This window comes from Amphiura filiformis, chromosome 4, assembly GCF_039555335.1.
Source record: "Amphiura filiformis chromosome 4, Afil_fr2py, whole genome shotgun sequence".
NCBI lineage: Eukaryota > Metazoa > Echinodermata > Ophiuroidea > Amphilepidida > Amphiuridae > Amphiura > Amphiura filiformis.
This window is the reverse complement of record NC_092631.1, coordinates 28308411-28321475: the sequence shown is the minus strand read 5'-3', so window position 1 is coordinate 28321475 and position 13065 is coordinate 28308411. Positions and strand designations below refer to the sequence as shown.

Below are 13065 nucleotides of genomic sequence, written 5' to 3'. Positions count from 1 at the left end.
ATCAGATGTGAAAATCTATCAATTGCACACAAAATAATACAAATCAGAGTTTTATACTTAATTGTAATAGCCAGAGTATGCAAAATGGGCAAGTGGACTACGGAGAAGTCTAGGGCTCTGGTAGCAACGTTTGGAGAGTATTTTTGTGGGACCTGAGAGCACATTAGACAAACCAAACTGCATTCTGAATAGGCCTACGAGGAATGTCCTGATGATATCAAATAATTTTTGATTTTTTTTTAATTCGCAATATAATACATTTTTAAGGCAAATTATTATAAAAAGTGATATTTTTGAAAATGTTGATAGGCCTATACATTTTTCCCCAAAAGACATATACCTAGGGAGCCAAGTCTTTTGAAGTGACATAGCTACGTGTTATAAAAGGTTGGCCTATTTTGGTGTTTTCTATGGGCCAAAGGCAATAACTTCTGGGTGGCCAACTCTGACCAGTTCTGTCCGGTTTACATTGACAATAGCAACCGGACGGAACCGGCGGTCAACCGCCGGTCGAGTTTTTATTTCATCCCATACTTTATTTCGGCAAAATGCCGACATCTTGGCAACAATTATGAAATTACTGGTATTTCTGCAGGGAGACTGGATATCGCGTTATGATAATTACAACGGGGGCTCAGTGCAACATAGCTGCCCTGTCTAATTACAAGGATTGTAATTAGGGACCAATCAATTTTAGATTTAAAATTAATCTTATAGATTTGAATTTTAAAGACTTAATTTTAAATTTTAAAGATTTAATTTTAAATCTATAAGATTTATACTTGATTGATCCCTAATCACAATCCTTTAGGATTTATTTTAAATCCTTGAAATTTAGAGAAACATATCATTATTTATAGATTTGCTCACATTTATCATGACCTTAGATGGTGAGGCTTTGTTATACTAACTTATAATTTTGGAAAGTGAGTGTCACGGAGATGAAGCTTTGGAACCATATTCTGAGCCCTCGACAGAATGCCCTTTTCATACTATACAAGTCTACAATGTATCAGTACGAAGATCATCACCATTTATATAAACAAAGCGTGGATTCTTAGGCATACGAGGCATCTTGATTAGGTTATCATCATCGGATGACGTTTCAGTCGGAGCATCCAACCTGTTAATGTTCACGTAGTTGGAAGACAATCCGCGGACATTATCTGTCGGCTGATCTCGCCGCATCTCAATCACGGTACCGACATTGGGCGGTGACGATACTTTATTTGGACTATCTGTAATTGTCTCTTGACCCAATTGGCCGCCCATATCAGTCTTTTGATGTGTTGAAGTCTTGCGCTGACGTCGAGTCACCACCAACAATCCAATTACGAGCATTACTAGCAATAACAAAGCACCTATAACGCCGCCAATGATTGGCCAATTTTGAAATCCAGCACTTGATGTTCCAATTACAATAGGTGTATTTGACGTTGCTGAAACAGTAGTTTGTAGATCATTGGATAAAGTTGGCGTTGAAACAGGACTTTTATCAATAACCTTCTCGGTGGTAGTTACAACTGGTGATGTCGTTTTCACTGGTGATGATTTGATTATTGGAGATGTTCTTTGAGGTACCACTATTGCATTCGTTGTATGTCTTGTGGTAGGTACAACTGGTGATGTCGTCTTCACTGGTGATGTTCTGGTTATTGGAGATGTCTTTTTAGGTATCACAATTGCATTCGTTGTAAATCTTGTGAGTGGCGGCACAACTGAAATTGGTCCTACGGAACATGTTCTCATTGCTGTAGGAAATGTTGGACTTTTCATAACACACTTGAATTCAGCGCCATTGTCTTCTAGCGATAACGGTATAGTGTAACCTGAGGTACTGCTCAAAGATATCACTGTCCCATCTTGTCTGTGAAGAGATAAACTCGTCATGATTTGAGCGTTTGTCTGTTCCACAGAGCAGCTGAACAATGGTACAGTTCCAACTAGAAACGGACTTGGCGGAAGAAGGCTGCATTGTGGGTAGTTCAGAGGAGGAAGATATTCAAATAATACTAAGACTGCAGCTGCTGCTTCTGAAGTGAAAACCACTCCTGCCCCCTCTGAGTAATCAATCTGACATTTGTATTGGCCTTCATCAGATCGTACAATATTTCGAATATTAAGGCTATAACCGTCTCCTGATAAAAGATACCGTGAGGGAATTCCAGGCACAAATTGGTTGTTTTCACTGATTGTATTCCCATTGAAGATCCACCGATGAGCTCTGTGGGATTCCACGGTTTGCCATTCAACTGTGCATCTAATGACCAGCTCTGGTCCAATATTATTGTCTAATTCTGTATTTTGCTGCTCAGCTTTGATAAAAATCGCAGTGGTACCGTCAATGAAACCAAAAATGGAACAAATCAGAAGATATGTTATTAACAACAGTAAGAAGTTTCTGAAATGGAGATACAACGTGGCGATCGCCATTTCTCAGTGTGCAATTTTCTCATGATATGTTGGTGTATTGGTAAGTTTTCAGTGTGAAGGAAAGAAAATAAACAAAAGATCGCCACGTTCGACGTTCACGGTGACTAATCAAAAGTAATGCATTTGAATTCGGGTCATTTAATTGTGTTATCATTGAAACGCGCCGATATTGACAATTCGAGGCACTTTTTTTCATTTCTCGGGCAATAAATAAATGAAGTACTGTGGTTTACTGTCATATAAGTCTTGGTAAAATTCTGCTCTTTTGATTGTTCTGTCCCTGTCATTGATGATGGTACCATCTTCCTCTTTCCTCTGAATGATTTGATTTTCCTAATGACTAAGGCCAAGTAAACAAAAAAACATGTTTCTCGTCCCCTCCCGCTTCCTTTTTTGAAGATTTTGCATTTTTCTTTTTCTTTTGCAATCTTTCTGTCAAGTTGCAGTTCTTCTTATAAGCCTTTACAATAGTATTAGAAGTATATTTGTGAAGTGTTTTGTGATGACCAGAGGGGTTGACATCTCAAAACAACAAAATAAAAAGAGCCTCTTCATGTTTTTCAGCTTCTAATCTTTACGCTATAAAAAGGATAAAAAGCGTCTAAATAGCTATTCAATAAATTGATAAGGTGGAATAGCGCTGTTTTTGAAACGATCGGTCCTTGCATAAAGTTGAGAGATTTGATTTGCATTGCGAATGACCCTGCCATGACTCTCCAGTCTGGTAGGAGGGATGAGATCTTCTGTTCGAATAGAAGCAGAAAGCCCTTCGGCCAACTTACGACAATGGTCCTCCCTCCTATCAGCTAGAGAGTCTGGCTGGCACAGATTAAGAGCGTCATCATAACCATCATACAAATTGCCCAGAACTATTTTGCAAGCTCTTTTTTGCAGCTGATCTGTTTTCCAGTTCCATTCAAAGATGTATTTCTCCTCCTGCAACTTGTAGTCGATGACCTTTTTTGTGGCGCCCTCTACGGAGGCGCGCCGGCGCCACAATATAGGCATGACTTTGTGAAAAGCTTCTAATTTCACTCTTGCTAGATTGACTTCGCAATTGCTTTGCTAAAATTATGCCCAGCTCAGAAATAAAACCACAATGTGCTTGGATTTTATTTTATTATTGTTTTCTGATATGCACGGGATAAAATGGTGAGCGTATATTCTTTGTTTAAAATACAAAATTAGGATTTATAAAAACACCAAATAAATCCTGACCTCAAGTTGTATGCGTTCAACCAGTTTACCGTGTGCCTTAGAACCCGATAGACGGTGACATTTGACCATACACTAGGATCCACAACATGCTCATCTATCATGGGAACAGTTCTTAAACCCTAATACATTTGTACATTCATCCTTTGAAAATTTGGATACACAAACTCATACTCTGCAACTTGAGGTCAAATTTTGCACTATGATTATGTAATTGAGGTTATTGGACTGTGCCATTGGGATGAGACTCTTGTGGTCCATAGTGATAAGATCAATTAACGAGGCCTCTTAAACTGATGGCTTTTGTTTGCTAATTATACCATAGAATCTATATACCGGTTATTGCCAAAGTTGCAATATGGTGGCACAATTGGGCGGCAAACTGTATGCAAACAACACGGCATATTAATTATACATGTTCTACATTGTTGTATTTTAAAACACTGAAGACCAAAATTGACTAGCTACTACTTCCATGATTGGATTAAGTAAATAACTAAATCCTGTTATCTACCCAGCAATGTTTGCTTATCTTAATAATTGTAACAAACTGTAGTGTACTAAATGGTATAAGACAGAAAAGGAAACGGACAGAAATTTTGAGTTTTAAATTAGAGAGTTGACAGGAAGTTGTAAGAGTTAAATTGTTATGGATATGATTGGTGTAAGCGCGAAAATGTTGAATGTCAGATCAAAGTCATCCGAGGAGAATTAAGTAATGTCAATCACAAATTGTTACAGGTCATTGAGGTGGACTAAGTTTATATTTGGATTGTCAGAACACCTTCCCCAATCAAACACATTTCTCTTGCATTTGATCATCTTCTACTCTTCCCTTGAAAAATCATTATAATACCAAATCTACACACCATGGAATTCACCATATCACGTCCAAGTTCACATTGGGCGCCACATTCCTTTTTTAAAGGAATTTTTATCTTGGTAATGAGTTTCCTCCTTTCTTTACGGATATTGAAGGTTGCCATATACATATATAACCAATCTGCGATCACTTCCTGTTGAAAATGTGTGGAGTAATGAGATATTGAGCGAAAGGTTATAGTCGATTTCATTCTTGTGAAGAACATTTGGGCTCTTACAGGTCCACTTCTTACCCAAAATCTTACCCACCCACATGGCCGAATTTACTTTTTTGGGGCCCTGGGCCAGGCCAAAATTTGGAGGCCCCCCAACGCACCGTGAGGAAAGCATGTGCACTCAAGTGGCCAAGTTTCTAGATTTACTAGGACACTTGTGTGCGAAGCGCGCGAAAAAATGTCAATTTTAGAATATTTTAGCCCAAACTGAATCTCTGAATCTTGCCATATAGGCCTAATGGGCTAGTGCGCGCGAAGGGCGCAAAATTTTGCAATTTTTGTACCCTATTTTGGCCCAAAACATGGTGTTTTTCGACTAAAATGGTAGATGCACACTGCACAGGGCAATTTTTTGGGCCCCAAAATTTGGAGGCCCTGGGCCCGGGCCCATCTGGCCCTATGGTAAATCCGGCCCTGCCCACCCATGCGGGTTGTTCACATGGTACTCAGTGCATGGTTGTGATGGTTTAAAAGTTTTAAACAGCGTTTTAAACAGTATACACATTACACACAGCTAAATGAAAACACGAAAGATGGATTATCAATCTGTAATATTTATTTCAGGTTAGCAAAGGGTCCGTGCAAGAAACCCACATCTGTAATGGGCTATTCCAGAAAATAGAGGCACACCCCCTAAAGAGGAGTTCGGATTTCCGGACTTTTTGTCCAATCGTGACTGTTGGAAATCTAGACTTTTAGGAAGTGTCCAAAGGTAAAAAAATCTGGCAGAAAAATAGTTCAAAATCAGAAATCCTCAATTTGAGAGCTCATTTTGGACATTTCCGTGATTTTTCCTTCATTTAATTGGATTTCCAAGCTTTTTTCAAGTGACATTGGCAACTGGAAGTCCAGTCGTTTTCAGAAAGCAGACTTGGAAATCCGGACATTTCTTTGATTGAAAATTTACTCCTCTATATAATAATATAATAGGGGGTGTGCACTTATTTTCTGGAATAGCCCAATAGCTATCAGGTGTCATATTTTTTAGAGATGTACTACAATTAGAGAATAAAGGTATTGTTTTTAGCCGCTGTCGTGCATTTATCGTCTCATATTATACGGGCGACATCATTATTTTAAGTAAAACATCGAGGCGAAACCGAGCTGTTTTACGCAAAAAAATAATAATATCTCGTGAAATATGAGACGATACATGCACGACAGCGGCTAAAACGATACATTTTTTCTCATTCTTAAGGGATCTGGAATGAGCGTTTTGAGCGTTTCGACAGTATTTTTTGTGGGACATGAGAGCACATCAGACATATCGAAATGCATTCTGAATACAAAGAATGTCTTTCTGATATCAAATAATTTTCAATTTTTGAAATTCACGATATATAATACAAATTTTATGACAAATTATTAAAATTTGATATTTTTCACATTTTTGATATATAACAGTCCTCGAAGTAAATTTTATAAATCTAATGATATATTCTAAAGTGTATGTAGCTGGGAGGAAAAGCCAACGATCAATTGAAAATTTTGACCTTTCATATTAAAGATATGGATTTTTTTCCCAAAAAGACCTAATTATGTTTTTGTGTTTTGGGGAAAAAAAATCCATATCTCCAATACGAAAGGTCAAAATTTTCAATTGATCGTCGGCGTTTCATCCCACCTACATACATTTTAAGTATAAATCATTAGATTTATAAAGTTTACTTCAAGTACTTTTAAATATCCAAAATATCAATTTTTAATCATTTGCCATAAAATGTGTATTACATTGCAAATTTCAAAAAATCAAAATTATTTGATATCCGAAGGACATTCTTCGTATTCTGAATGCAATTCGGTATGTCTGATGTGCTCTAATTTCCCACAATAAATACTGTCCAAACGTTCATACCCCACCCCTTAAACACTACTTCAATTCATATAAAATATTAATCATAAGTACACTGTAAACGTATAAATTAGTCAAAAAAGGGTTTTATTTGACTAACTGAAAATTAGTCATACAAGATATAATTTTTTTATTCAAGGAAAATAATGCTGAAATTATGTATTTATAATGCTAACAGTAATATCATTTCACATTAATTTGCATCATTTCAACATACTTTCATGACTTATAATATTAAATTTGTAAGAATAAGAAATTGCATGACTAATGACGAATTAATTACTAGTTGAATGAGTAATTATCGAAAATCAGTTTTTTGATGAAACAACAAAACTTTTGTAAATAACTCATTAACAACAATAAATCAAGCAAGTTTTCAAAGTATATGATTTGTAGAACTTTTGCAAAACATCAAAGTATTAATATTTTTCAATAATATATTGATTTAGATAATGAAAATCGATTTTTTTTTTGGCTGCTTAGATCAACAATACAATTCAGAGCTTGAAAAGGCCCACCAGAAAATATATACTTTATATAGGGTTCGATGATAGCTTCATAATACAGGGTAATAAAAATTTACTTCATCATCAGACCTCAGATCAGACCTATAATCAATTATTCAAAAGGTTTAGTTGGTGCTAATTAGCTGATTAAATACTTCACAGTAACTACGCCCGGTACAGTCATAAATAATCATTCCAAACCAGAATGAATAATATACAATATCTCCTGACCAGTAAATCAAAGCCCGGGTTCGAATCCTGACCGATGATCAGTGGATTTTGTTTTCACTGGCAATCATCCATGTTGCGTTGTGAGAAATTTAAATTCAATAATAATATAAAGTTACCGGCACGTACCCCTTGACAACTTTGTGAATATTTTTGTATTTTTGTCAAAAAACAATAACACACTTGAAACAAAAGTTATTTATATTATAGGGGCTAGGAATTCAGTTACTACGCTGGAATTTCAGTGACTCAAGATAAGAGGTACGTTATTTTTTATAAGAAAAGAGGTACCGCTAGAATGTACCTCATTTCTTAACATATATAATGAACCACTTGTCTTGAGTCACTGAAATTTCAGTGAGGTAATTGGATTCCTTGCCCCTATAATAAACATAACTTTTGTTACCAGTGTGTAGTTATTTTTTGAGAAAAATGCAAAATTAGTCACATACTTTATCAGGGGGTGTAGTAGGCCTACCACCTTAAACCACTTATATCCAAATAATTTATATTAAGGTTGGTCTGAACCCTGAAAATATGGAAACTTTCGGGCCTCATAACTGCTAAATTGTTGGTCTAAAGTATATAAAAGTATACATATTTAGAGTGGCAAAGACTTGATAAGTTCATCTGTGAAGTCAAATTTGGGCCAAAATGCTCATATTTGTTTTTTTGTTTATTGGCACAAATTGTTTAGTACCACGTATCAATAAAATTCTTGAGTCAGATTTTTTTAAATTAATTTTTAAAAACTAGATCAAAATATCTAGGACCCGTTTTTTCATTTTTATTGAATTTTTTTAAAAAAATCTTAAAGCCCGATTTTGGCCCAAATTTCAAATATTTTTGGTGACATTGGTCAAAAAACGGGTCCTAGATATTTTGATCTAGTTTTTAAAAATTAATAAAAAAAAAAATTTGGCCCAAGAATTTTTTTTTTTTTTTTTACGAAAAAGAAGTGGGCCAAAAACCGTTATTTTTGGGATTTTGGCCCAAATTTGACCTCACAGATGAACTTATCAAGTCTTTGCCATTTTAAATATGTATACTTTTATTTACTTTAGACCAACAATTTAGAAGTTATGAGGCCCGAAAGTTTCCATAATTCCAGGGTTCAGACCAAACTTAATTAATTTGAAGTTATCCGGTTTGTGTCTCATTACACAAAACATTTTACATTCACAAGTTTCATGCCGGGTTTCATGATACCTGCATGCCTTTATCTTATTGAAAAATGATCAAGATCAACATTACTGGAGTGTTTTATTATATTTGGTTATTGGAAACAAGCAATAATCGAGCAAAGGTCGTCAATCTAGTTATTCTAGTGCATATAGGCCTAAATACGACGTTTCCGCATCAGTCAATACTCTCAAATTCATTTTCAAATCTCGTCCGGTGTAGATAATTAGTCATTGCATTTCAAAGGTTTTTTCATGTTCCCACGAAATGAGCGAATAGTCGCAAGTTGGTGGTTTCGAGACCTTCCAATTGTTGAGTTGATGTTCTTTGCTTGAAGACACCTGTATAGTCAGTGGTATGCCCTTCGTGACTTAATATGGGGACATAATATGTATTTGATTTTGTCCCTATTCACAAAGGACATACCACTGCCAATACAGGTGTCTTCAAGCAAAGAACATCAACTCAACAGTTGGTACGTCCCGAAACTTCCAACTTGCGACTTTATGCTCATTTTGTGGGAGCAAGTCACATATTACCTTTATGCCCATAAATAGAAACATTTTATAAAAATACACATCGTTGTAGTACACATAGATCAAGACTTAGTACAGCAACTTACAGCATTAATTGGTTTGTTCATTCCTGTCATTACTGACAGCTCGTGATCCCCTTTAATAACCATGTTAAGGGTATACGGTGTATTGTTGGTCGAAGCAGTCATGAAAGTAGTTCACAGCATCTTGCGAATGGTAGTGAGCTTTAGCAAATATTGCATTGCTCAATTCATAGCGAGCGTATAGAAGAATTCAAATATCACAGATATACATTTGTAGGTCCTGTGGTTCTTGAGTTATGTTGTAAAGAGGGCTGAAACAACAACACTTTTGTAAAACGTACATAACTAATTAACAACAATAAATTAAGCAAGTTTTCGAGTGTTATTTTTCAATAATTTATTGATTCAGCTAATGAAAATCGAGTAGCAAGAGCATATTAATCGGTTTTTCAATCAGAACTCTTCATATATGTCACAAGCATTATCTACATCCCTGTTGCAAATTGAAGATGTCATTATGTTTGTACGTAGTGGTGTAAACGTAGCCTAGAAGTTGATATTTCTGTATAACTTAACTGCCAATTGCCTTTAGAATTCTAAGCATGCACTGCAAAAACAGTGTTTAGCATTTTTAAAAACACTTTTCTAAAGACATTCTTGCCTTCAAGTTGTAAACGTGTTTAAATACTAAAATTGTTTAGAGTATTGATGGATAAGATGTTTAGCCATTGAAATTGATGTTTAGGAATTTGATACGTAATGTTTAGCTCTAAAATAAGGTAAAGAAGACGATCCTGTATAAACAGCGGTGTCCATCTCTCTTTCATTGCCGATTGGGCCAGACTCCTCCATGTAATGTTGCTATAGGGGGATCGCTACACCTCCTCTACAGCGAGTCTGTTACCATCCCAGCATTTAAGAATGCCGGTACCCATTTATACACCTGGGTGGAGAGGAGTAATCGAGATAAAGTGCCTTACTCAAGGGCACAACACGATGGCGTCGCCGGGTCTCGAACCCGCAACCTTCCGATTTTGAGTCGGAGCCGGTTTACAAAGTGAAGTCAATCAGACAAGAATATGTTCAATGGCTATAAATACAGTTTTTGCAGTGGTGATTTTTCGGATCTGACTTGGTATAATAACGAAGCAAATTACAAGTTGGTCACGTGACAATGACCCAATATTACAGTTCTAAGAACCGAGTTTTATCAAATTGTTGTCCTTCAATCAATAACTTCCTACACCATAGATGTGTTTGTAGTTCTGTCATTTGTTTTTCTGGTTTTACTACTTTTCGGATACAGTAGTGTCCCATCACTTGAGCCTGTATTATTAGACCCTGATATCATAGTTATCTCTAATGGCGCATCCTTCCTGTTATCACCACTGGGTCCAGCCCCGACAGATTTCATTTCACCGGCTTCAGAAAAGTATACGACAATAATTAAGAAAAACAAAAATATAGCACCAAACACAGCACCTAACATAGCACCCATGTGGTCTTTCTCCGGTGGCTGTGGCGGTCTTGGTGTTAAAAATACACGAACCCGGCTCCGTTTAGGTGACGCTAATTGATCTTCAGATTCGTTGTGGCTTGTTCCTACTGCATGTATTTTGCTTAGTAAAGGCGCTGGCGGAGTGGATACCTTTCTTTTATGTTTAAGCATTATGGGACCAGATATGCAATGACGTAACGCAGTAGGAAAAGTTGAACTCCTCATTTTACAGATATAAGTGGAACCACTGTCTTCAAGAGTAGCTGTTCTTTGTAGAGTTTCAGAACTAATTGACTTATATGATCCGTCTCTCCTTTTGAGCATAAGCTCCAGTTCTATACCTGCATTAGATGATTCTCCCATAGCACAACCAAACGTGAGATTACCACCGCTGGTGAATGTTAAATTTGGATGTATGCTACACCGAGGAAAGTCAGTTGCTGGTAGATAAGTGCCTACCATAACATGTGTTGTCATTGACTTAGTAATAGTATTGTCAGTACTGTCATATATGTAGCATGTGTACAATCCTCCATCGTTCTTTATCGCATTGCGAATGACTAAAATGTGTCCATCTTGAGTCACATTGTATCTAGAAGGATCAGCGTCTATCAACCGAGATCCTTGTGCCAATGTGCGTCCACCAAACTCCCATCTAACTTCTTGATTTAAGCCTCTCAAAATTTCTGATGAACAACGAATTTCCACAACTGGTCCAAATATTTCTGTTTGTTTTACACGATATGACATCTCCACATGTTGAGCTAAACATCCGAGGTGTGTAAATAAAATTAAACTTAGAAGACAATGATGATATAGTAATATAATAAAGCGCCAGGTTTGCGACAAGTTCAGCTCCATCATGACACGAGCTGCTGCACCATTTCAACGACCAGCGTGCCGTTATAAGCCTTCCATAAAGTGGTCCTCCCGAAATACGAAATCAGTCTGCACCATTTCAACGTACCGCTAACAGCCTTCCATAAAGTGGTTCTCCAAAGCAAATACGAAATAGTTTAGTTTTCAGTCGGTCTACTACTATAGGATGTGCTTAAAACTGACGTCATTACGTGACAAACCAATCAATTATCATAGTTATTGGTCATTTTGTATGTGTCAAAGTATGACCATGCGTTTTTTCTGAGTAAGAAGTAAACAATATTATCAGTTTGGTCTTTCCTTTTATTCCGTGCTTGATTCAGGAAGCATTAACTTATCTTATTCAACAGGAAGCAGTAACTTACGCCCAGCATGCATCGCGACGTAGTAGGTCCATAGTAGATATCTTATATTTCCCACAATGCATTTCTTCACATACGGCTTTGCTATTCAGTGCAAAATGGATCGATAATGACAAAAATACATATTCAGATTTAGATAATGGAAATCAATTTTTGGCTGCTTCGACCAACAATACCTACTCTACATGTACCCTTAAAATGTTTTGACCAAAACCAAAATATAAACCGTTTAAAAGGTTTTAAACGTGTTGTTTGTTGGGATGGCAAATAATTTATCAGCTTACAGGTCTATCAGAATCTCCAGAAGATGAATGTGCTTTTACCAGCACTAGCGCACTCACGGTCGTCAATTAATCATATTCAAATTACCAATGAGTGAAAATTAGGCCTCTTTTATAGTCTTAATTTAGCTTTGACACATTTTACATTATTTGTCATCAAAAAATTAATTTCAATTTATATCATGCATAATTTTAACACCTAGAGTAGGCTAGCGATACACGCAAACAGTGTGAATTAAGGTAGCTTGCACATTGTTTCTGATATATTTGAAGGATTGTATTTTGGAAGGTTGTAATAATTCATTGTAAAGAAAATGACCATGTTTAAAATCTTTGAAGTTACTAATTATCCTGTGCTAGTGTAGACCCCGGAAATGCACCATTTATGTAAATGTTTGTTTTATTCCGTTTTACGTAATTTAACATGGACAAAAATAAAAATCAAAAGTTACTGGAAAAAAAGATTTTCTAAAAATAAACGATTTTACAAAATGATGTACGAAAAATGATCGCACAAGCATGCACTGTGCAACAATGTCAATTCCAACGGCGTAGTTCGTTATCCTGCATTAAAAGGCTTAGGAAAAATTTGACCTCAAGTTGTGAAGTATTAGTTTGTACCCAACGTGTTCACACAGGTCATGCTATGAGTGTACACATATTTTAGGTTTAAACAACTTTGTCGCGACGGATGAGCATGTTGGGAGTACTGTGCGTTGAGACTGTTTTAAATAAGTTGCTTCCCGAATAGGAAACAGTTACAAGCTCTTTAAATTATCATTGTGTATTAGAGAAAATACCAAGTTTATTTATAGGTTTTCGCGGGAAGGGTGAATCAAATTGAACTGGATGTTTAGTTGTATCGCTGCTATGACAACTAAGTCACATCATTCTGATGACAAATCAGCTCAAGTTGTATGACGCATGTCTGAACAATAAGTTGATGATAACCCTGTAAACTATATAACTGACA

The 13065-nt window shown here is 36.2% G+C and overlaps 1 protein-coding gene across 1 annotated transcript in view; it reads right to left on the bottom strand.

The window, feature by feature from the left end:
• LOC140150774 (uncharacterized) overlaps positions 1–11797 on the bottom strand; it is a 171601-nt gene extending 159804 nt beyond the window's left edge. The window contains exon 1 of the mRNA XM_072172877.1: positions 10016–11797. Coding sequence (XP_072028978.1) covers positions 10313–11434 — 1122 coding nt within the window. The 5' untranslated portion in view covers positions 11435–11797 and the 3' untranslated portion in view covers positions 10016–10312. The remainder of the gene's footprint in view (positions 1–10015) is intronic.
• Positions 11798–13065: the final 1268 nt, after the last annotated feature.